Raw genomic sequence first — 25,700 nt, forward strand, 5'->3', positions numbered from 1 at the left:
ATAAATTGCTAGTAGGCCTATATTAATATCAATGCTAATAGTTATTTTACATTTCTGTATAGAAGTACCAGACTAAATCTGAAATTAGAGAGTTTTATCTGAGAGTTTGACAGTATCTGACACTTTGCAGTTTGTACTTTGCTAATTTAGAACCATAGTTATTTTCATCTGCAGTGTAGATTGATTCCTTATGAACTATAGCGGACAAAATGCAAATTTGATATGTGGGATTGGATTGGTACAACTATATTGCTGTTCCTTGGCAGGCAGGGATGGGCAGTATTTAATACATTTATTTAAAAGTCGAATACAAAATATAAAATATTATTTTGTCATTTGTATTTGATTGGGATTATGGAAATGCCTTCATAATAGTAATACTTTAGTGTTTTTGTATTTTTAAAATAGGCTACACAGTTACACAAAACATTCTACAACCCCAAAACAGAAAAAGTTGGGACATTGTGTAAAATGCAAATAAAAACAGAATGTCATAATAATAAGTCTCGTAAACCCATATTTAGCAGCAAAAAGGACATAGACAACATATCAAATGTTGAAAATGAAAATTTGGACTATTTCATGGAAGGTATATGTTAATTTTGTATTTGATGCCAGCAAAATGTTTAAAAAAAAGTTGGGACGGGAGCATGTTTACCACCGTGCTGCTTCACCTCTTCATTTAACACAATTCTGTAAATGTTTATGAACTGAGGAGACCATTTGCTACAGTTTTGATAATGAAATGTTGTCCCATTACCCCGATATAGGATTTCAGTCGCTCAACAGTATGGGGTTTTCTTAATCATGCTTTTCATTCCATTATGCACCTAATTTGACAAATCTGGACTGCAGACAGGCCATCTTAGTACCTGGACTCTTCCTCTATGGAGAAATACTATTTAAATATGTGCACTTTGTGCAGAATTCATTTTGGCATTGTTTTTCTGAAATATTCAAAATATTCCCTGAAAAAGGCATTTCCTGGATGGCAGTAAATGTTGCTCAAAACCTGTATACATCATTCAGAATTGATTGTGCTTTGCCAAATGTGCAAGATGCCCATGCTGTAGGCACGAATGCTCCTCCACATCGTCATAGATGTTGGGTTTGGAACTGAGCACTAAAACAAGTTGGATAGGTTGGATACTTGGATAGGCCCTCTCTTCTTTAGCCCTGATGAGTCCATGATTTCCAAAAAGAATGGCAAACTTTGATTGGTCTAACCACAGGACCCTTTTCCACGTTACCTGTCCATTTTAAAGCTCAGGCCCAGATAAGAGGGTGGTATTTTCTGTATCATGTCTCAATACAATTTTAGCTGTTACATTTTGGCTGCAGTTTTTGAATTGAGTATCAAACTGGACACATAGACAATGGTTATTAGAGGTTTTCCTGAGCTGATACAATGACAGGTCTGGAGACAGGTATGGTGTTGATGCAATGCCATCTGAGGTCCAAAAGACCACGACCATCCAATTTGTTTTTCAGCTATTTCCCCTGTTTGCAAAGATTTCTCTGGATTCTCTGAATGTTTTAATAATATTATGTCCTGTAGATGATGAACTCTAGCCTGACGAGCCAGACCCACATTAAAATGTAGGGTCTGGGCACTCACCGTTCGCAGTGCTCAGTCCGAGGGGCGGGATAATCGGTTGTCTTTCAAATTCCCTCTGCACGCAATAGGACAGTGCTGAGTCTCATGCGTTTCCCACCAGCGGAGCTAATTGGCTAGTTCAAACTTTTGCCAACTTAAAACAAGCTTAACTCGTGTCACACTGTTGGCCAACAGCAACATCCATCTTCTTTGTTTTCAAGTAGCAAGGAATTCACGCGGAACCGTTGCAAGTCTGCCGTCATTATGTTAAGCCCGCCTAACGACTCTATATACGATTTCATTGGCCTGATAGAAGTTTAATTTTAGATTTTAATTCTAGAGTTGCTAGACTAGCCCTGGAAGCAAATGTAATTTGCTGCCGCTAGGGTGCGTCTATATTTCTAGGCTAGATGAACTCCCTAAATACGTCACAATTTCATGTTAAGAAGCATTAAAATGACATTGTTTCATCATTCATCATCATTTGTGCACACAGGTTTACACAGAGTACTGAATACCACTACATCTTTACTTGACCCTGCCTCTCTGGGATGCTCTTTTTCATACCCAATCGTGTTGCCAGTTACCCTAATTAGTTTTTGTTTTCTTTATCATTACACAACTTTTCCAGCATTTTGTTACCCCCATCCCAACTTTTTTTGAAACATGTTACTGGTATCAAATTCAAAATTAACATATATTCTCCATGAAATAGTCAAATTTGTCATTTTCAACATCTGATATGTTGTCTGTGTCCTTTTTGCAGCTAAATATGAGTTTAAGAGATTTGAAGATTATTAGGCCTACATTCTGTTTTTATTCACATTTTACACAACGTCCCAACTTTTTCTGTTTTGGGGTTGTAGTTTTGAATGAAACAGAACCTTATTGTATAAATGATTTTTTCTAATTGAATCATGTAAGGTAAGCGTATATGGGTGGGGGGGCGGTTTGATTAAACCACAACACCTGCAATTAAACAAATAGGCTTGGGTCTACATGTTTTTCTTTCAAACACAATGTTATGTGACGTTGAACAGACCTATTTTGCCACATCAATTAATTCATCCAACAGAATCATCTAAGATCAACGTGAAGCATCTAAGCACTGAACCAGTATAACGTAAAATGAACTCAGGTCTGTGTTAATGAATGTTAGGCTCTGATAGGGACAATCCTAATCCTACTCTTATCACAAGACTGCAGCAAGGAACTGCAACGTCAAATTACACTGTCTGGATGAGTAGGCTACACACCACGCGCAGACGTCTGTGTATGCAATGTAGAGGAACGTAGGTCCACGCGTGGATTCGATAGGATGGCATCAAAACACTAACAGGATTACATTTGTCCGGACAGATTAAGTATGGACGACAGTTTACATTTTGCATAGCTGGGTTGTTCGAAGATCGAATGCTGGAGGCCTAACCGAGTGGGATAAACGATTTGGACTCGTCAGGTAGGCTATGGGCCAATTAACCTGCATCTTATAGGCTTTTTGATTAAGATATTGATGGTTGTTTGGAGAGGAAATCAGGCTACAGTCTTGTTGTTTTGAAATTCCTTTCATGAATTTAACTGCTTGGTGTTCATGGAACAGACTGTAGATTAGATTGGCCTAGGGTATAGGCTAATCTGGATTATCTAGCGCTTGTCTAGGCGACTAGGCTATATAAACTAATACAGCCTTTTACATTACTTGTATAATGTAAAGTATATGGTAGATATAGGCTGGTATAGGCTAGTTATAGGCTATGTATCTTGTTGTATTAAAAAAAATAAAAATAAACATTCGGCAATATCCATCTGAAAAGGTCTATTTGTGTAGACTATGACATTATTTTCTCTCAACAGGTCTAGGATGGATTAGAACAGTCCGCATAATGTCATGCATAGACCAATGAAGCAATTCATCTTAAGAAATGTATGAGGAAGGAAGTTTCAAAACTTCAGGAAGAGACCGTTAAAGCATGGGGGAACAGTCTTATGCGATGCTATTACAATTGCCACAGAGCCAAAAATCTCCTCGTGGTCTTAAGTTTTGTCTTTGTACTTTATTTAGTGTAGCCTATTTGTCAGTGTCGTAGAAGTCATGATATGTGCCATAGCTCAATAGTTACATAGAAAGAAAGCAAGACCTAGTATCGTTTTTTTCGTAGGCATTTCCTGCAGTTGTTTCTACAAGGGACTCTGTGCTACACATGCTAAATGTACTATGACATTCAAACCTGAAAGTGAAAAACAGAAAAAGGGGTTGCAGTAGTAGGCGTACCGTGAACACAGAGGGTGTAACGGTGTTGTAGCAGTCAATAACGTAACTAGATGCACCGCATAGCGGTACAACATACGACCGCCGCTCCGTCCTGTATCCTCTCCACGAAAATAAATCACGCTTGTCAATTTGTCTCCATCTCCTACTCCTACTCTTGCAACTTTTGTGTATGCTTGTATGTGTGTGTGTGTGTGTGTGCGTGTGAGTGTGCGTGCGCGTGTGTGCGTGCGTGTGAATGTGAGCGTGCCTGTGTGTGCATGTGCATGCGTGCCAATCTGTGCATGTGGATGCATGTGTGTGTATGTCAATTTGTCTCCATCTCCTACAGCCTGACCGATATGGGATTTTGAAGGCCGATACCAATTTCGATATTGAGTTTTTCAAAAACTGAATTTTTAACGCACTGTAAAAATGTTCTCCCAAGGTTCTAATGGCATTATGTATTTGAATAGGCCTAACTATCGAGTTTCCTAATGAAAGAAGAGTAGAATAGAAAGAATAGTAATAATAAAAGAGGTCTTTGTTCTACCACATTGCCACAAACTACATGCGTAAAGACTCTCCAAGGAAGTAAGATCAGACCGGCGGTTCTAGGATTTTTCTGAGACAGGGGCCACATCATACACTGAGGGGCCAAGAACCGGTCAACATCCATGCACAAAAAATCCCTTGTTCAGTAAGGCAGTGGTGTAGTCCATGTGATATGCAGGACTATGCAGTATACCCACTTAAAAAGCATCACCATCTCAGTATACCCACTGAAAATAGGCAAGGATAGGTATTAACATTTGGGGTTGATCACAGTATACCCACTAGAGCTAACTAGACTACACCGCAGCAGTAAGGTGCATATATTTCACCGGTCTCACCTTGTTCAAATACTTTTGCTAAAAAACTAAAAAGCTGATATAAATCTTAACAAATTTCCCATTTATTTATAATGTGGATTGAAAACACAATATATAAAACTAAAAGACACTTCAGCGGAAATACATTGATATTTTAAACAGAAATCATATTTGTTCAATCATATTAATTTTTGTTCAATTGGACAAGTTTTACTTCAACTCTTCCTCGTTTTGTTGATAAGAGAAACCACTTTCACTGCCAGTTTGCATACATTTAAATAAACAAACACACACACACACACACACACACACACACACACACACATAGCATGTGAGCAACAACTACATCATATTTACAGAAGTGTTTTTTTTTTAACAATTATTTTTACAATGGTCTGATTTGGAATGGTCTTTGAAGCCACCGTCTTGCTTTGTGGGGGCGGTGGTAATGGTGTGTGTGTGGGGGGTGGGGTGGGGGGGGGGGGTTATGACGTGTGTGTTCCACATTACACATTTCAACATCCCTTACCGGCAACCCTTCACTCAACACCACTATCTATACAGGCTGAGTAGTGTACAGTCACTAAATGTACATGAATTAATTTATTATTAATTTATTGTAAGGCCCCTCCATGGTAGCCTGTGTTTCCCCATGCTGCCATACACGCGCAATTTTATTCACGCTGCTGGGCAGCCTGGATTCCATGGACCAAATTTTCACCTCAACGAAGGAACCACTTTGACAGTTTATGACCGCAATGCTAGCTCTTCTAGCGGAGATCAAAATAAATCATCAATCATCTCTGAGAGAGACTGTAAGGGTGTTTGTATGGTCATGTTTTTAAGCAGTTATTTTAATAAGCTTAAAATAAAGTGATATTACATGGCTACGGATATTACAAACAATTTTTTTTTTACCTAGTCAATAACGTAATAAACAACCAATAATAAAAAAAAAGTTATGTTATTGGTTCAGAAATTACATTATTGGCAAGTTATTACATTATTGGTTTTATTACACTAGAATTATTACGTTATTGGTCGTTATTACGTTATTGGCTGTTATTACATTATTGGCTGCTAAAGAGGTTGAGCGGAACTTGTGAAAAACTGCTGCAATTTGCCTTACACTCCATTTGGAAACTCACAGGAACGCAGCAGCTGCTGTCAGCTGAGGAGGATGCTTGGGTGCGAATCAGGGTTGGGGCTGCGCTACAGGCTGACCTTTGTGTCAGGGCTACTGGAGTGCCTGTGTTTTGCTGGTGTGGTGTTTGGATGGGCCTCACTGGCCTTTGTCCTCAAAGCGGATGGCTACTTCAGTGACCTCTGTGTGAACAAGACAGAGTCCAACAGCACTCTTCTGAATACAGGTGCCTGCATTATTTACCTATATATAAAACTTAACCTGGGCTGTGTCCACAATTTGATGAGGGCTTGTTGTCTAAACATGATGCGGCTGTAGAATATACTGCTGATTATTTAACATTTTATGTATGCTCCTGTTTTTTTAACCTTTAAGTAATTATTTACTTCCACAAAACACACACAAATCTGCACAGATTGCAGTGGGCAAGATGAGCAGTTCTCCTTGGTCTTCACCATTGCTTCCTTCCTCAACAACTTTCTCACCTTGCCCAATGGCTTCATTTTTGACCGCTTTGGGACCCTAGCAACAAGATTTATGGGAATGTAAGTTTATTTAGAATTTCTACATGGGTGTGTCAGATAGTTAACCAGTGCTGCACATGAACATGGCTATAACTGAAAATGGAGAGTGTTGGGGTCATAGAGATTAACAGACGTTTGTGAAAGATAAGGGCCACCTACCATTCGTTGCATTATCTGCAGCTAATTTCTTCGAAATCACACTGAAAAAAGTAAGGACTTTTATTCTAGTTAGTGTAACTATTTGAAATGCCTGCAATTTCACATGTGGCCCGACACGGACCACAAAATAAACTAGTGCATATTCTACATAGCTTGTGTTGGGGCAATGCCAGGTGAAGTATATCTAAAATATTCCTTCAAAATGAATTTGAAGATGATCAAAAAAAGAAACACAAAAGTGTACCCCCAAAATAGGCATACTGCATACTGTCGTCTTAAGTTACTGCAGCTGTCCATAGTACTCCATAGTGGCAAAGCTGATGTAAACATTACCATTCTTTCTCCCAATGAAGGTTGCAGGTTAACGAAACAGAAATTTGCATGCTGTGAATCTATTATCCATTACCCTGCAAGGTCTTTTTACTTGTGAACTTTTCCCTACCTCACACAGAACCCTTTACACCACTGGGACCCTGTTGGTGGCGACATCCAGTGCAGGTGAATCATTTGGATCGTGTGCAAAATAAAAGTCACTTTCCCATGTCAACAAATCTCACAGATCTCTATTTCTCTTTTCCCTTTCACACATTGTCTACTCTCTTTCGCTCTCTCTCTCTCTCTCTCTCACACACACACACACACACACACACACACACACACACACACACACACACACACACACAGCACTGTCCACCTTGCTCTTCCCAGCTCTGTCCTTCATTGCTGTCGGTGGCATTTTGTTGCTCATAACAAATATGCAGGTATGAATTTTTGCTTCTGTTGCTTTACACTATTCATCTCTGTAACTGTGAATCAAACCTATTGCTATTCTGCTAAAAGCAACCTAACCCCCACCTCTCTGAACACATCTAGGTGGGGAACCTCTTTGGCACACATCGCTCTACCATCATCACCCTCTACAATGGTGCCTTTGATTCTTCCTCTGCCATCTTTTTTATTATCAAGGTACCTGCAGTTTGAACGTTTGAACTATAGTATAAATGCTACACATTTAACATCACGATGTAGAAACTCCTCATTTCACTCATTTTCAACAAGTGTTGGCTACCCAAGAAGGTGAGAAGGTCCCTTCTTCCTGTGACCTAGCTTTACATTGTGCAAAACCAGGCACTCCGGGTTTGCATCAGCAATATCAGAGTCTGGGTAAAACAAAATGAGTTTGAAGGTCTAATTTAAAGAGTTGCTTTAAAGCATGAATGAGTTAATAGAAATTGTGGCATTCTAGGAATTACTGAGAAATTGGGGTTTTATTGATTTGAGATGGTCGTTTCCATCACCAAAATGTAAACAAAAACATTTTCTTGTTAATGTTGGTCATATGATTACTCTCATTCCATAAAGGTGCTGTTTGAAGGTGGGATTTCTCTGCGTCTCTCCTTCCTTGTCATTTCTGCATGCAGTGTCATCCATTTCCTTCGCACCATCTTTCTCATGCCCATAACACACATTCCTCATCCCATCCCAGAGGGCTACGCATATGGGTGAGAGAAACCATAACTTCCACACTAGCAGATGCAGTCAGCCACAGTGGGTGTAGTCTGAACACCATGCTGTACCCTGCTTTAGATGTTCCCTTTGACTTGCGGTGAACTTGAATAATCAAACGATGCCCAAATCTATAATCCCTTTGTTTATGTTGAACTCATGTTAAAAAATAATAAGAACGATCAACCTATGTAATGAGCTGAGTGAACCCCTTTTCTCCTGTCCTGAGGAGTGAGTCAAGGGGGCAGCAGGGCAGACTAAAGCTCAAACTGATAGGTAAAACAAGACTGCTGAGACCAGACTGTTGTACCTATAGGTCTAGATTATCTCTGCAGGGCTTCATGGTTCCTACTGACCGTAGTATCACTGTGTTGATTGAACAGAGTCAGCTGTGGAAAGTCCAATAGCTACAATGTGGAGGAGTATGAGAGCTCCCGAGCAGTTGAGCAGTCAGGGGGAGCCAAGGGACAGAGGGAGATGGATGAACTTTCATCACAGCTAGAGGATGGACACCGGCCTCGGGACACTCCAGAGGAAGGTAGTGGTTGGCCATTATGGCTACCAGCTAGCTACAGTACATGTAAGAATGTGAATGGAAACGTATATACGGAAAGTACTGTCTCTTTTGTGTTGGCAGAACCAAGTTTCCGGTCCTGCTTCCTTTCCTGGTTCTTCTTTTGGCACCTGCTGTGGCTCTCTGTCATGCAGCTCCGCCACTACCTCTTCATTGGCACCTTGAACCCAATGCTCAACCGCCTGGCCAACCAAGACCCCACCCTGGGTGAGCAAAACATTATCCAATATGAATAAATATGCGAAATATGAATAATTCATGTGAAACAGCGCATGTTAAAGTGTGCCATTATGGACACTTAAATCACTGTGCCTCCAGGCTCAGTGTCTTATTTGTCCCTATTTGTTTTCCAGTGAGTCAGTACACCAACGCCTTCGCCTTCACTCAGTTGTTTGGAGTTCTATGTGCTCCTTGGAATGGCCTCCTCATGGATAGACACAAGGGCAAGCCATTGCCATCAGGTGAGCATTAAACCTACATGTACTGCATGAATCAATAGATTAAAAGGTAGATACATCTTGATATGGCTAAAGTCGAAGTCGATATGGCGAAGTCTTCAAGGCTAAACACACACCAAGCTGATGTTTAGGTGGTGAATATACTGTAGCATCATAACATTCGCCTCAGCTAACCCTCTTCTTCCTGTGTTTTTTTCCCTGCAGGAATGACGGATAGGGAGGCCGACCTTCGCTCCGCTGTCCTCTCCCTCTTCCTCACCTCCCTCCAGTGCCTGCTGTTCTCTATCTGTGCCACGTCCCCTCTTCTCCCTCTCCAGTACCTCACCTTCATTCTGCAGGTCGTCAACCGATCCTTCCTGTATGGTGGAAATGCCGCCTTTATCAGTATCGCGTGAGTAATTAAGTATAGTGGGGCCTCACTTTTCCACATCTCTCTGAATGGAACAGTCGGCTCAAAATGCAAACTCAGCATGCATGGTTCACAGTCACACTACACTTCAATTGTAAACATGTCAGCAGATACACAATTATTTCGGTATTTTGCTCCAAGGGGAACTGAGTGACCTTTGTTATACTTCAGGGCCCAGTCTCCTGATAACAACGAAGACACAGTCTTACGAGGGTTTTCTACGATTCATCTTACGATCGTTCGTTTAGTTTTTCCGACTGTTTCCCGAACATGGTCGTAGCGTGAACGTGCGTGCACTGCTCTTAAGATGCTCTTAAGGGGAGCTGTCCATGTTAATATTCTGAAATATCCTCTAATTTGATGGTGATGTCAGGTGACTGCACGCCACAGCTATAGGGCTACCATTTAAACTTCGGATCTACACATTATGCACAAATAGGCTGACACCAGACATAATTTCACTGCATTTCTTACTTCCAGTAACTATATGCATGTGACAATAAACTTCCTTGTATCCTTGTATTAATTCACATCAATACGAAAATAGGAAAACTTTGACATCCGCATGTAAGCTTCCCAAGTAGGCTATATACCACACACAGACATAAATAATAATTATTTAAGATTAGATTGTTGCACCGTTTATGTCTGTGTCACTTAAGAAGAAAGAGGTCGAGTAAGAAAATAAGAAAATGTGTTAAATAACATATAAGATTTTGACGCAGCACAGACTAATCCACAGGTTCCTTTCTCTGCTTTTACCTCATAGGCCTAATAAAATATAGATAGATAGATAGATAGATAGATAGATAGATAGATAGATAGATACTTTATTGACTTCAAGATATAGATTATAGAAAATATATAAGATTATAAAAAATATAGCCTTCACTTAGCAAAGATAATGGCAAACTATTCTGGCAACGTCTTGTTTCATAACTTGATTGCATTTTTGTCCGCTTTTAATCACATTATTATGACCAATAAATGTATGCTATTTTGCACACTAAAATCTGATTCATCACAAGTAAATACAATAAAGAATGGGAACATCAGTTGGTTAATGTATTCTAAGTTGTAATTCCTCTGTATGTCCTGTTGGTGACCTCAGTGAGAAGTACCTGTTAAGACGCTCAGCCTGTAACGAGAACTCTGGAGCACTAGATCTACAAGTGTTTTCACGACGCGCTTAAGCTACGATGGTTTCGGGAAACAGTCGGCAAATATTAAGACGTTCGTAAAAGGGACTTTACGGTGCTCTTGGGCTTACGATGCTTTCGGGGAACTGGGCCCAGATCAACATGACCTTAATTACCCACAGGTTCCCAGGCCAACATTTTGGGAAGTTGTATGGCTTGGTGATGTCACTATCTGCTGTAGTGTCGCTACTTCAGTACCCCTGCTTCGCCCTGGTTAAAGCACTAGATGGGGATCCATTATATGTAAGTGTTATGCTTTTCTACAATGTATACAGATGTAGAATGTCATTAATGCATTTTAGAGAAAAAAAGAATGAATACATGTTATACTAAATGGATTTTAAAGATAGGAACTGTGAGCAGATGTTGTTTAGAGAAGCAGGTTCTTGTTTAGTTGCATGTTTCCAAGTAGGGTTGAGCAAATCTTCTCAAGGTAGAGAAGGTTTGACCTCCACATAGGTCAAATCTCTTTCTCTATTCAAACATGTCTGCCTTAAATCAATTAGTTACAGACCTCAGTATCTTTCAGCCACATTGCTTGATAACAGCCCTTTTCACCCTTTTACTCTCTCTCTTTTTCTTTCTTTCTCTCTCTCTCTCTCTTTATTTCTTTCTCTCTCTTTCTCTCTCTCTCTCTCTGACCCTCCCACCTCCCTCTCTCCAGGTCAACATTGCCTTGACTCTCCTCACTTTACTGGCTTTTATCCATCCCCTGTACATCTACATCCACTGCAGGAGACTGGCAAATGAGAGAGAGACATTCTCGGACATTCCTTTGAGGGAGGCCAGTCTCTAGAGGGGATTAAAATCCTGGTAGTCTGACCAGCTCAAACCAGCTGTGAGAGTTTTTGGTCTAAAATCAGCAAGCTACTACCTAAAAGGCAAAATTTGCATACTGATAAAGCATTGATGAAAGCATGCTAGCTGGTGTCCTCTTGGTAATATAGTTGGCAATGCCAAGCTGTGTTAGCTTGTCTTACATTTTTGCAGGTACCACATCTACATGGTAAGCAAGCCTAAGGGACAAGTAGGAACGACGGCCTAGTTATCTGTACTTCACATAAGCATATAACATCAAAATGAACCTGAAGATGATACTAAAATTAGTTGCCTATAAAATGTACACAAGAATGCAATACATTCCAGCATGCTGTTGTATTCAATATGTGAATACGAAAAAAAAAAAATCATTTTAGCATAGTTTTTTAACAGCTGTTCTCAATTGTTTTGTTTTTATATATATATTAGTATTTTCAATCTTTTAGATGTGCTGGTTACATGTGTCTCAGGTCTGTCAAGCATATTTGAATGCAAATTGGCTATAGGCTGCTGCTGCACAGCATATTAAAGCTGATTTTCTGTTATATTGCCAATCTGGACTTCACCTGTGTTACATTTGTACAAAACCAAACAAAATTAATAAAAAATATGTAAAATACAGAAACCTTGTCATTATATTAACATTAAACTGATTTCACTCCAGATGTTAGCATTATAATGTCAGTGTATTTTTGTGTACTCCGTGTATTTACATGACCATAAAGTTTAATTGTAATTTTGCTTATTTACAATCTAAAAGAAGTTAGCATTTGATCATTGAAACATAAGTGTAACTGAGTTTCGGGCATTCATAGTTGTGAACTCTTTACCAGTGGAGACATAATTCAACCCTGGAGGTTAGACCCTTTAACTACCACTAGAGGGAAGCCAACACACCCGAGAAGCAGATTCTAAATAGCAAGATATTTCATGAGGAGCCACTTCAGGGAACCCAGATCGCACGATCGCAGCGGGGAGGTTTCAGGTACATTTTTAGCATTTTTGAGCATTCTTGAGCTGCAAATGTTTGAAATGTGTAAGTTTGAAAAGGCTCATGGGTAAAATATGTACACACTCTGGAAAAATCCTTATCTAAAGAGTTTTAGACCATGTCTAACCACGACGTGACTCATAGTCATACAACATATCATTTTGAGTAAAATAAACTAACAGAAAATCCAAAAAAGGCAAAGGTACCTTGGTGGAAATTTGGTGGGTATGTAGCCCCACTAGACTTTTACGAAAAAATTCCCCCCCCCGTGCTGGGCCCCCCGAACCGCAAAAAAAGCAGTTTTTCCTAAATAACCTGAACCGTGGCACTGAGGATGAAGAATCTTTTATGGTATGTTGGTCTCAAGGGCTCACATCAATCTGGCCCATAATCACTCATTTGTGATTTGCACCCCCCCCCCCCCCCCCCCCCCCCCGGTAAAAAAATAAAAAATGCAATATATTTAATCGCCCCTATCTTCAGTTAAGATGTTCAGAACTGCACCAAATTTTATGTGTATGATTGACCTGGCATTCTCTGGGGGTATGCCAAGTTTCGTAGAATTTCATCCATGGGGGGGGGGGGGGTCTAAATAAATTAGGTTATGTGTACATTTAGTGACTGTACACTCATTGGCCTATAGATGGCGGTGCACACATATACACATGCACACACACACAAGGCACCCACATACTATCGGTATTAGAACGGCCGATACATAATTACAAATTCAGTAGGATTAAAAGAAAGCCAAAATAAATATTCATCATCATCATCATGGCTGCATTTCCAGTATTGGCGATAAGTAGTCGTTTGTCCACTAGATGGCGCATGTAATTGTATCTTTCGACTGTCATTTGTTGCACGTGCTACAAAAATCATTCTGTGCAATGGAAGATTTACCAACGTTACACCGGTCTGATACAGTTTTGCCTATACATGCATGAGACTGAGACGCCTGTTTATTTTGTTTTAAGTGCGTGCAGGGTGTGAGAGGGGAATCTTGAGTGCTGAGGAGTGAATGAGTGCAAATTCAGTATAGTGTAAATTCAGAGTTGGGAAATGTTTGAGAGTGCTGAGGAGTGAATGTGTGCAAAGTCAGTATAGTGTGAGTTCAGAGTTCGGATGGCCTGGGGATAAAAACTTCTCCTGAGTCTCTCAGTTCTGGCTTTCCCAGATAGCAATTTCCTTTGGGCCGGATCCGCATAAAAGCCTTTAGATCCGCCTGTAGCGGACATACGGTATCTGACTGTGGGCCAGGTCTACTCCTGATACAGGTTTCAGCTCTGCTAGCAATGCTGTTTTATCACTGGTTTACAGATTTGTCCCAGGTCCAATTTCCGCAACTCAACTGGAAGTCAGGAGATGCGTTTAAAATACAAAACACTGATTTGGCCCAAACCTGTGATACGGATATGAGCCGAAGGACCGTTTTTTCACAGCAGACCCAGGTGGTAATGATATTAATTAAGGTGCTGATTCTGCTAAATTGACTGTCCTTTCCCTACTTCATTGTCAACTGGCTGCTAAAGAAAGGTATTTTGGAATGACACAAATTTAGAAACCATGGGGGTGCACTATGTTCCCATGGCCACTTCATTTCTACAGTAAGGCTGGAAAAGAAGATATAGTTGGCTCAATATTGATCATATGTTCGTTTCATTATTTTTATTATTACCTAGCAGTGGTAAAAGTAGTCAATTGTTGTTTGTGTCAGATCTAACAGTGCTATGAAACAACCCCATAATCTTGCCACGCATGCAGAAGTCCAAGCAGTAATGTTAATCAAGGATCTTTGGTTTGCTCACTATCAATCTTTTGACATGATTTGCCAGCCTGGGGTTGACTAGGACAGCCCAACTTTTCAAGGTAGTATCTGCTTTTTATCTCTGTTGGTTTATTCAGAGACAACAACAAGCAACCGAGCGATTGGTAACTTTACTATTATTTTCCAGCAACAACAACTAGCTTAACTTAAACAAAACAGCCATCACAATAACTATTTTGGAAAAACCAGTGATAACGTTAACAGGATCACTGATGATAAAAAACGAGTGTAATTGTGACTTAGGCTATTTGCAAAAAGGAATAAATGGCTAATGTTTATTTTGTGTTGTTTCAGATTGACCATGGAGATGACTGAGGAAGACAGCCTGAATGTCGAGGGGAACAGTGGAATTAACACGACTTAAACTTTGTCTGGAATGGCACTTCTACAGGCAGGTTGTTGAATAAAAAAAATAATAAGACACTTATGTGTAAAGTTTTTTTACCCCCCTTGTGTTTGTAGCCTAGCTTATGTTTATCAGTTGAGCTGTTGGGAAAACGTTACGAACTTTAGCCTGGGTGAACCTATAACGAACCTGTTAGCAAATGTGTAGCAAACAGATTTTTCAGGATAATTAGCCCTAATTACCAATCACATTTCACATGTCAAATAAAGCCGGCTGATGTCTGATAAACGGGTCCGTACCACACACAATAAGCGGACCCGTATTGCATATGATAAACAGATCTGGAACACGTCAGTAACACAGACTACCATACGGAACTGGGCCAGTCTTAGCCCTTATTGGTACCAGATCCGTCAAACGGATCCAGACCAATTTTGGACCGATGTGCGTTTGGACGCCGGATCAGGTCCATTATGCAGATCCGTGCCGGACGTTGTGGTAGGTGTGGCCCAGTTCCGTCCCAGTGTATGTTTGCTATCTGGGTTGTGACTACATAGGCGTCTTCTTGATTTCAGCGGTAGGAATAATCCATTGTTAGGATGAGAAGAGTCCTTCAGAATCTTTTGGGCTCTTACTCTTCTGGAATAGATATCTTGTAGAGCAGGGAGTTGAGTTCTTATAGTACGTTCAGCTGAGCGCACTACTCTCTGCAGAGTACTACAATCTCTAACTGTGGAGTTCCCATACCAGATGATGATGCTACCAGTTAGAACACTCTCAACCGCTGAAGTGTAGAAGGCCTTCATGATGGATGTAGAAACTTTGAATTTCCTTAGCTGACGAAGTAAGTAGAGTCGTTGTCTGGACTTCTTCAGAACATATTGAGTGTTAACAGTCCATGTTAAGTCTTCAGTAATGTGGACACCAAGGTATTTAAAACTTGTGACTCTCTCTACAGGTTGCCCGCTGATCATAAGTGGGGTGTAACTGTAGTTCTGCTGCTTCCTTCTGTAATCCACTACCATTTCCTTGGTTTTATTGATATTTAGTGTCAAGCTGTTAGATTGACGCCACTGTGCCACCTCATCAACCTGATCCAAGTAGAGCTGTTCATTGTTGTTACTAATCAGGCCCAAGATCACTGTGTCATCTGCAAACTTGATGATAGAGGTATGACTACTGTTGGCTTTGCAGTCATGTGTGTAGATGTTGTACAGCAGTGGACTCAAAACACAGCCTTGGGGAGCACCAGTGCTGATGGTTAATGAGTCAGATGTCAGACCCCCCACTCTAACCACTTGTGAACGGTTGGTGAGGAAGTCAAATGTCCAGTGACACAGGGTGGTGTTCAGTCCTAAGGCCTTCATCTTTGTGACCAAGGTGAGAGGTACTATCGTGTTGAATGCTGAACTAAAGTCAATGAACAGCATCCTCACATAATTCCCATTCCCCTCCTCCAGGTGAGTTAAGGTGGTGTGCATGAGGTTTGAGATGGCATCTCTAGACCTGTTGGCTCTGTAAGCAAATTGGAGGGGGTCGAAGGAGGCAGGGAGGGATGAGCAGATAATGTTTTTCACAAGCTTCTCAAAACACTTCATCACTGTAGACGTCAGGGCTACTGGGCGGTAGTCATTCAGACATGATGGACTTTTGTTTTTCGGTACTGGAACAATAACAGACTGCTTGAGGCAAGTAGGAACTATCTCTTGAGCCAATGATGTGTTAAAGATATAAGTGAACACAGGAGCTAACTGAGCAGCGCAGGATTTCAAAACCCTGTTAGAAATTCCATCCGGTCCAGCAGCTTTTCTACAATTAACCCTCCTAAAGGCATTGCTCACATCAACCTCAGAGACACAGAAAGGTGCATCCTCATTTGCTTCACATGCTGCAGCTAGTGCAAGATTGTGTGATTCTGTGTTTTTCATGTCAAAGCGAGCATAAAAAGCATTAAGTTCATCAGGGAGGGCTTTACTCACATTCATCATAGGAGGGGACTTTCTTTCAAAGCCAGTGATGGTTCGTTATGACCTTAACCCTATCCCAACATTTTCATTGGACTATATTTAAAGCTGTCACATAGAATTTATTGAAAAAGGTGAAATGTTGTGAAATGCCCAGTCAAGACAGTTGAAGTGCAAATATGACATCATACACAGACTCACACTGATTTGGTAGTTTATTTAAGGTAATCATTAAGTAAAGTATATTGAACATCTTAAATCCTCCCGTACCACTTCATTTGAACTCTTCTTCATAAGACTCAAGCAAGCGACATAAGCAGGTCAGAATGATATTTAGAGATTTCAGAACATTTTCATGACAATCACACCATTTAGTAATAACAGTGCTATGATAGCTTATTATCACATGATATGGGCTTTTGTGGCATCAAACACCAGCAGCTCTCATGACAGTTACTGATAGTGTACATGGCACTGTTATGGCATTTAACAATAACTGTCATGATAATATTAAAATGGACATGGTCATAATTGTTATGACAATGGTCATAATTGTTATGATGGGTGGTTCAAGTGAAGTGCTACCCACCCTCACCCAACCCCTTATATAAAGTTGTCACTATAGTTTATGTGTGGCACAAAACATGAGTAATAACATGCGTATGTACATCTCTCACAAGGTCCGGCAAAATTGTATGACCACTCACTTCAGAGATGACCACAGCTGTTTTCAATCTTTTTCAGACATATGTCATTTTCTGACAGAGATAAAATGCAGGCCAAACCGTTCATTTACATAATAGAGAGTACAAAAAGAATTTAAAACCGTATTTACAGAATATTTCTTTTTGATATCAACACAGGGTGAGAGTGCTAGAAAAATAAAAACAACATGAATTTGTACATAAAACAACATAACAGGTTTGACACTATACGGTAACCCTTAACTGGGCAATCACATTAGTTCTGATTGGTTCCTTCATGATGTCCTCACCTCTCTCACTTGGCTTCACACAGTTGTGTGTGAATACTAGCGGGACATCATTCGGACAAATTCTGTGGATGAAGAGTAAGAAGATGTTGTATATTTCTGCTAGCTTTCTCTCTATCCATGTCTCTAACACACACACACACACAGACACACACACACCTTCAAAGTCGACCAGGCCATCACCGTTGAGGTCTACATCTCTGAGGATTTCGTCGATCTCTCTCTGATTCAGCTGCTCTCCCATCAGCTTCTTCATGGCTTCCCTGAGCTCTGCCAGGCTGATCTGACCATCTCCATTGGAGTCAAACTATCAGAGAGATAGGGAGAAAGACAAAAACAAACAAAGAGAGAGAGAGAGAGAGTTTGAGCAAGAGCTGAAGTTTAACCCTGCAAGGTGTTTATATTTTTGTTATACTCAGCCAATGTCCCTAGGTCTGGTGGACCCACCACATTACAGTTTTTCACAATTGCTAAAACAATTTTTTTGAAACGTTCCACCCTTTTCTCAAAAATGTAAACACAAACCCGAATCTCAAACTACATTCACAAAACCCGAACAACTCTTCACAACTCCTCAACAACAATCGCCTCAAAACCAAACACTGTCTTCAGATCATCTCACAAAGCAGTCAAAATGAAAACACTACTGAGCAGTCATTACACACTATATGTGTATACATAAAAAAAAAAAAGGAAAACACTGTGTTCATGGCAGCTCATTTAGCTCCAGGAGAAATTGTCATTCTTTACAATACAGTACATTTTTCATTTAAAAAACAAAACAAAAGAAAGTAAAACGATTTCATAACTCGGTGGATTCAACATTTACTGAAAATCCAGTAAAATTAGTATTGATTATTGAGAATGGGGGGTTGTGTATGCAGTTTTGAAAAAGGTTTTGGAAGGTTTCAAAAAATAGATAGATAGATCCATAGATAGATAGATCGATAGAAAATGTGTTTCAAAATGTGTAGCAATTGTGATTTGACATACATAAATGGTACATAATGAGAAATAACATTTGTAACAGAATCAAGGCTTAATGTGTAGAGGTGACCAACTTCTCTGAAAGCATCCCTCAACTCTTTCACTCCGATCATGTCTGCTGTCTCAGCCAGCATCTTGGGGCCCATTAGATCCACAAAGTCCTCAAAGTCCACTCTACCACCACCTGGAGGACAGGAGTAATCACTGCATGAGTCAGGAGGTGCTAAGCTGTCAGCAACCAACTTTTGAAAACACTGAAATGTATTGTATAAACAAATAGCTACATTTAAGGCCATGTGAACAGAGCATTGCTAAAATTTAATTCAGTAGAAGAAAATATGTTTGGAAAGTTATTGGATAAATGATTTGGATCAGACATAGTGGTCTATAACAGTTTAGAAACCTAAATTATGAACAGAGTTTTCCAAAGTGGTTCGCTTTGAGAAGATGAAACTCTTAATAGACAGTAAAATTTAAGAAAAGCTGTGTGACGCACAGATTTGCTGGCTCAGTTCGATCAGCTCCATCTCTGTGGGCATGTATCCCATGGTCCGCATGCACTCGCCCAGGTCTTTACAGCTGATGAAGCCGTCCTTGTCCTTATCGAACTCGGTGAAGGCCTCCCTTAGCTCTGATCAAGGATGGAGCAGGGGACAGAGAGCAGAGAAACAAAAGTTTAACATTGTTTGGTTTTCTTGCAATGGTCAAGGGATTGAATGCTGGTATTGTTTTATACCATTAGAATACCAATTTTATTGATAGTGCTATGAAAAGAATACCCAAATGAAAAGGAATAAAACATTCACAATGATATGGTGGAATAAAAAACATTCACAATGATATGGTGGAATAAAAAACATTCACAATGATATGGTGGAATAAAAAACAGAGGCAAGGAGGGAACAGGGTTCAGTTTAAGGAAATAGGTTAATGTGCTGACTTGGTTGGTTAATCAGGGGGGGGCGTATTAGGGGAGGTGGGACCTCTTAAGTCAGTAGGTACATAAGATAGGGACACACATCAAGTCACTTGGTGTGACGTCTGCATATCTGTACCTTCCATCTCCTCAGGCCGCAGATCCCTGTCCTGCAGTGTCCCAGTTTACAGAGAGACACATAGAAAAGCTGATGGTGAGGCAGAAGACAGAGACACATACCCTGGCATTTCATATGAGACAACACTACAAACCTCACCACAAAGCAACACAGACAGACAAACACAGATAGTCACACACACACACAAACACACACACACACACACACACACACACACACACACACACACACACACACACTGAAGCACTTGAAAGTCAGACAAAAGCACAAAAGATGTTCAGATAAAGATGAATGTACAATACAAGATTCAGAATGAACACTATTTAACGAAAAGCATTGAGGACCAGATGTACCGGTATGTACATTTGCGAATGTAGTGTTATCAGCGCCATGGCCAAACCGCAGAAAGCAAACGCAGTGGATCTTCAGTTTACATGCTATTTATCATACCTGTAGCTCATCGGGTAATCAGCGCCTTTCTCTGAGCCCTATAGCAATTTGCGAACGTTCACAACGGAACACATCCTACAAAGGAGCAAAACTGGTGCTATGAATAGCAGTTCTGTTGTCTTTGAACATTTCTCTTACTGACGCATTTAACCGCAATTTGTATTAACACCTGCTTTTACAAGGCGGTTCACCATAAAACAGACGTGCTCTTTCATGGGTAGTTTTGGTACATACTGGGGAATACCTAATTAGGCGCACTTTTTTACATGAAACTCCCACTTTCCCCTGACCAACCTATGAATGCATACGCATGACACGCCTACATATCACACCATGTTTTTATGGGCACGTTGCGAAGAAAATATGCCTCAAGTGGGCGCAAAAGCGTTAGTACATCTGGCCCTAAGTATACTAAAAATGTCAATCATGATAGACGGCATTTAAAAATGAACTCAGTATGTTGATGTGTTTAAGATCGGAAGATTGCCAAATGGAGACGAGCAATCGCTTGGATAGTTTTTTTTTTTTTTTATATGGACAGTCAGTCCATCCCAACAATCTGTTATCATATCAATGCCCAAAACAAACTCACAAAAATAGTTTCAAAAGTCAATACTTTAAATAGGATATTATGGAATCAAGGTCTTCACTAATGACAGGCTGACTTAGGAGAAAGAGTCTCGATTTAGATTAATATCTTCTGTGCAGGCATGTTCCCTGTTGGCGTTGGCCAAATAGGGTGTACTATCAGGGTCAGGAGTTACTACTACGCTGACCAGATTAAAAAAATCTCAAGTAAGGTTGCCAGGCAACAAAAAGAGATCAAGGAGAATCTGGTTTTGATCATTTTGATTCTCTCTCTCTCTCTTTCGCTCTCTCTCTCTGTCTCTCAAAATTTACACATTCATTAACTCTATAATAATCTGTTACCACCTCCATCCACTGTTTGATTTACTCCAATTAAATGAACCAAAAAACAGTACATTGGTCTGGCATTATCTTCACTATCACCATAAATCACATGACAGATGTGCTAATTCCAATATCTGTGTGCCACGATAAATAAAGCAGGCTTGGAATAATGCTGCACAGAAGTGGGCTGGAGAATATCGGGCCCATAGACAAGGGAGGAAGATTATATCATCACACTAAAATATAAATCACTAAGCGTATCTACTTTCTTTTCACTAGCACTTAATTTTATCATCTGCTGGTACCTTATATGTTCTCTGAACAGCTAGACAGGCAACAGACAGACGGACAGAGATTGATAGAAAATGAGCGATAAAGACAGACATGAGAAATAACACAATATGGCGGGGGAGTCTCCGGAGAGAAGCTGGAGTGGAGTGGATCCATATTCATGTCAACAGGATTCTGGGATTATCAGTCAGATGTGGATAAATATGAAATGTTAAAAGTGATTGCATTTATCTCACTCTCTGTTCCATATCGAATTGTGTATTATCATGTAATCTCACTGTATGTGTGTTAAAAAAATGTGTTACAGTTTACAGTGAAGAACAGTGAGACTCTCCATCAGTGAATACTGCTGCTGATGGTTTACTGGTGGACTGTAGATTTCAACAAAAAACACTGTTTTCAATAATGGTCAGTAGATATGAGTGATATAGACTCTGTGGGCCATAATTTAAATGGTGATAAAAGTTTGAAATCTAACTATAGCTAATTTAAAAGCACCCTGTTTGACCTTAACTTAATGTTTCCAAAATCCGAAATCGAAACACAAAATAACTGCTAGGCCACAGGAATTCTGAGATCTTTTTCTACAGACTGCTGTCGGTGCATTCCTCTATTATATCGGAGTTATGGTCATACTTTGTTGCAAAAGACAAACATTTAGTTTGTTTATTATTGCGCTTCTCAACCAGACATGGACCCCAAGAGCAAATCTTGTTAAGGGTGCCTTTAACAATTAAGCAATTAAGCAAAATCTTTTTGCTAATTTGATACTGTACCATGAAGATGACTCAATGCTCCAACATTAGTGGGTCGGCTCAATGATCCCACAAGTCACACAATAGCTGTACTTTAATGGACACCTAACTTTGCACTTTGCATAAATTAGGGTCCAGTGTGTTAACGTTGCCATTTGAAAGGGTGAACCCTTAATAAAAAGTGTAATGAGATCAGCTTGTATCTCATTAGCTTGTAAGTTTGAATTGCATATATTAACTATCATAAGATCAAGACTCATGACTCAAATCATCACATTGCATTAGTAACAAATATTCACAAAACAAGAGATCAAGATGATACCACTATAAACAGTTTCAATCAAAATGTCCACCCAAAGCGTCTGTTTCCTATTGCCCTTTGAAGGTTGTCCTCTGCACTCACTTCAAGGACTCAAGGAGCTTTGTCTCAATTGAGAAACGGTGTGCTAATGGACAAGAGCAATTAGTGAAAGAAGGCATGATAGCCATGGTCAGGATATTGCACTGCGGCAACTGGTCCGCATCTAGCACCGTCGGGCAGCAGTTTAGTGTCATCAATCTGGGATAAGTGGGTCTCTGGTGACGCTCAGGGGAGCGCAGAGAATAAAACATCTAAATTGAAATCTCATGAAGCCAGCTGAGGTATCATTATTCAGCTTCACTTTCACTTACACACACATTTTTGTTTCTTGGTGAGTTTATGATGGTGCAGATATTAAAGCTGCCACAAAATTACTCCACCACCAGTAGAACATGCAGGCCATAATGCAACACTTGAAAAGTGTACAAGCTTGTCCGACTGCAGAGAGATAACAGAAGTTACTAGAATACTGTACAGGTATACACACACAATGCTCCCACTGCACGTCATTGCCACACCTTTGCAACATGCTATCCTAAGGATGTAACTTACTAACTCACTGAGATGGAAACAGCACCACAGAGTCCTCCAGTCACACCACATTGTGCATGAGTGTGAGGATGACGGATGATGTCATGGTGGAGAGATGGAGGAGAGGAGGGCTGTATGAGTGGATTAGATGGTCATGGTGGCTTTGCTGGGGACGATACAGAAAACGCAGTTCATGACAGCATAACTCCAACAGAGTGGAACTCGACATACCATGCCCACTGACAAGCCTGTTTTTTTTTTTTTTTTTCAAATTTTGAGTGTAAAGTGTTATGTGTGTGCTAAGAGAGTGGTTGACTGTGTATTGGAACACTATAAATCTGTTATTTAGCTGTTGTCTCTCCATGCAGCCCTGGCTCTGATTGAGAGCATGTGATGGCTGGGAGCAGTTCTGCATGTCTGTCTGTGTACATACGATTTGGGACTGGGCAAAGCCCTGTCTGAGGAAGATGCAGGCAGGCCCCACTATGTTGTGAAGCATGGTGCAGTTCTGGACCAGGGCGCAGAGCGGTTCGTCGAACGCCTTCTCACTCCCCAACTCGTCCTCCCCCTCCTCGTCTGCTTCTGGACCCCCAACGCCCCCCAGCATAGCGGCGGCTAGTGGTGCCCCACTCCTCTGTTGGGGCAGTTGCACTGACCCCTTAGAGAGGGACCAGGCAGTTAACAACCAGTGTTCCACACAAAATTCTTTTAACAGCTCAGTATAGCTGTCAGTCAAGTTTTTTTCAGTTCATTTGACAAACTGCAGCTCAGTGGCATAAATGCATTGTAATGCAATAAATATGTAGCATTGTAAAACTTAAAAATGCATCTGAATTCATGAAACATTCATCAGTTTTACTGGTGCAGTATCATCAATCAACAAAGAAGTCATGAGAATGAGAATAATTGTTTTTTTGATCGTAGATAATAGTGCCATTTCAAGACATTTGGCTACTGAATGCTCAGTTCTTCAATCACAGCCAATGCAATACCTGAATAAGCCAAGTACACATGCGAAAGCACAACTTATAGCTTGTGATAAAACAACACAAAAGCTTTGTCTCTTACCTTCTTCATTTTGTCTCTCTTGGAAGGCTTTGTTCCCATTACCTTTCTCAACTCTCTTCCCCAGGCTCTGGCTCTTCGCCCCTTTCTCTTTTCTGCACCTCCCTCCTCTCTCTCTCTCTCTCTCTCTCTCTCTCTCTCTCTCTTCTCCCCCTTGGACTTGCCTCTTCTTACCCCCCTCTGCAGTCGTCGGATGTTACATAAACTTTTATGACAAGTCTTCCAGCAGCCCAATCAAATATCCCAAGAGGCCAAGCTGCTTAAGTGTGGCTGCTGGATAATCGAATAAACACTAACAGTAGTAGTGTTAAGTCAGGCGCTTCCCTCTCAGCTGGACTCTGAGCATGGGACGCCACACACCCCAGGTCTGGCTGCAGCTGGACTGCGTGCAGGCTCCCTATATCTTTGCCTTGGTGTCAGCGCTGGGATGTGCTTTGCTGAGGTGGAGCAACAGCCATCTTCACAGTTTGCCTCAGTCCCTGCCAGCCCTCTGTCCCTCTATAGCAAGCGACATCCGATGCCCATTCTGCACTCACGGTTGCTCTCTGCTATCCTGACTCTGATGTACAGTATGGGCATCTGATGGGTCTTGTGCAGTATAATCTCAACAACCCACCCTCTCTCTCTCTCACACACACTATCTCTCTCTCTCTCTCTGTTGGACTACGTAAATGCCTATGCTGACAGGCAGAGGGGGAGAGAGGGAGAGAGAGCTAGCAAGTGGAGAGGTAGGGGGATGGGGGAATTAGGGCGACAGGCGGGTGGTGTTGGGTGGTGGATGGTGGTGGTGGTGGTGGATGTCTTTTTAATCCTCAGCATGTCAGATTACACAGGCAGTAAAATGGGGTTGGTTGCACTGGGCAGGCAGAGAGCAGAAATAAGAAAACGGATTGCATGAGCCGCACAAGCGAGCAGCACGGAGAGCCAGCAGAGCACTGTGGGAGAGGATGCTGGGCAGTGGGCTATAGGACAACATAGGTCACAGGTACTGTACAGGCACAGAATGGAAAAGGGATGGAGAAAGAGAAAAAGATTGAGTGAGAGAGAAAATGGCTTAGCTGGTGATAGCTTTAATACTGCAGGTGGGATATTAAAGTGTATTCTATATTTTATATGTTCCATGCCCCTGGCATCGCCCTGATCCTGCTGTACTCAGGCTGAGCGAGGGGGGATTGGACATGTTAAATGCACAATACATTAGCATAATAAAAAAGTACAGTTACATGTATGCTGCTTGCAGGGTTGGGTCAGATTACTTTGAAATGTAATCCATTACTGACTACAAATTACATGGCAATTTTTGTAATCAGTAACGTAATTAGTACCAAATACATGTAACATAATCTGATTACTTTAGGATTACTTTTAGATTGCTTCAATAAATATGTCCCTTAAGAAAAAGACACCACCAATGAATTGATGAAAGAATTCTCATTCTATTTTTCTCTTTATTATTTCATTACATCTAAGAAATCTCTTTGCTCTGAGTAAAGCATTCCTGTGTGAATTAACTGATTTTTTCCTCCAAAAATCTTAATGTAGCCCCTTGTTTTAGTGTTACCATTTACTTTTAAGGGTCACCAGGTCCCATTGTCTGAAAAACACCCAAAACTAATACATTTCTATAGCTATTCTCCACTTTGGGGGTGGTGTTTTGGTGGTTG

The 25,700-nt window shown here is 40.7% G+C and overlaps 2 protein-coding genes and 1 long non-coding RNA gene across 4 annotated transcripts in view; 2 read left to right on the plus strand and 1 right to left on the minus strand.

Moving 5' to 3' along the window:
* Positions 1-20,303, plus strand: LOC121715771. The gene is made up of 3 exons (XR_006033679.1): positions 1-11; positions 3,555-3,559; positions 20,208-20,303. It is a non-coding gene; the product is annotated as an uncharacterized LOC121715771 (long non-coding RNA).
* Positions 2,824-12,130, plus strand: slc43a3a (solute carrier family 43 member 3a). Its single transcript, XM_042101643.1, has 13 exons — positions 2,824-3,056; positions 5,868-6,087; positions 6,277-6,406; positions 6,996-7,042; positions 7,229-7,305; positions 7,418-7,510; positions 7,907-8,046; positions 8,434-8,588; positions 8,688-8,831; positions 8,978-9,085; positions 9,287-9,473; positions 10,813-10,933; positions 11,355-12,130. Exons 2-13 carry the CDS (start codon positions 5,898-5,900, stop codon positions 11,484-11,486), a joined length of 1,524 nt encoding a protein of 507 aa, XP_041957577.1. The 5' UTR covers positions 2,824-3,056; positions 5,868-5,897; the 3' UTR covers positions 11,487-12,130.
* Positions 16,851-25,700, minus strand: part of cabp2a (calcium binding protein 2a) — a 20,090-nt gene continuing 11,240 nt past the window's right edge. Inside the window, exons 1-7 of one of the 2 annotated variants that reach the window (XM_042101671.1) lie at positions 24,040-24,109; positions 23,405-23,629; positions 19,672-19,702; positions 19,113-19,247; positions 18,691-18,800; positions 17,789-17,936; positions 16,851-17,694 (exon numbers count right to left, since the gene is read on the minus strand). In XM_042101671.1, coding sequence (XP_041957605.1) covers positions 17,669-17,694; positions 17,789-17,936; positions 18,691-18,800; positions 19,113-19,247; positions 19,672-19,702; positions 23,405-23,629; positions 24,040-24,078 — 714 coding nt within the window. In that variant the 5' untranslated portion in view covers positions 24,079-24,109 and the 3' untranslated portion in view covers positions 16,851-17,668. Of the gene's footprint in view, positions 17,695-17,788; positions 17,937-18,690; positions 18,801-19,112; positions 19,248-19,671; positions 19,703-23,404; positions 23,630-24,039; positions 24,110-25,700 lie in introns of those variants that run through there. The other variant, XM_042101679.1, reaches the window with a different exon arrangement.

The sequence above is a fragment of the Alosa sapidissima genome, chromosome 1 (genome assembly GCF_018492685.1).
Source record: "Alosa sapidissima isolate fAloSap1 chromosome 1, fAloSap1.pri, whole genome shotgun sequence".
NCBI lineage: Eukaryota > Metazoa > Chordata > Actinopteri > Clupeiformes > Clupeidae > Alosa > Alosa sapidissima.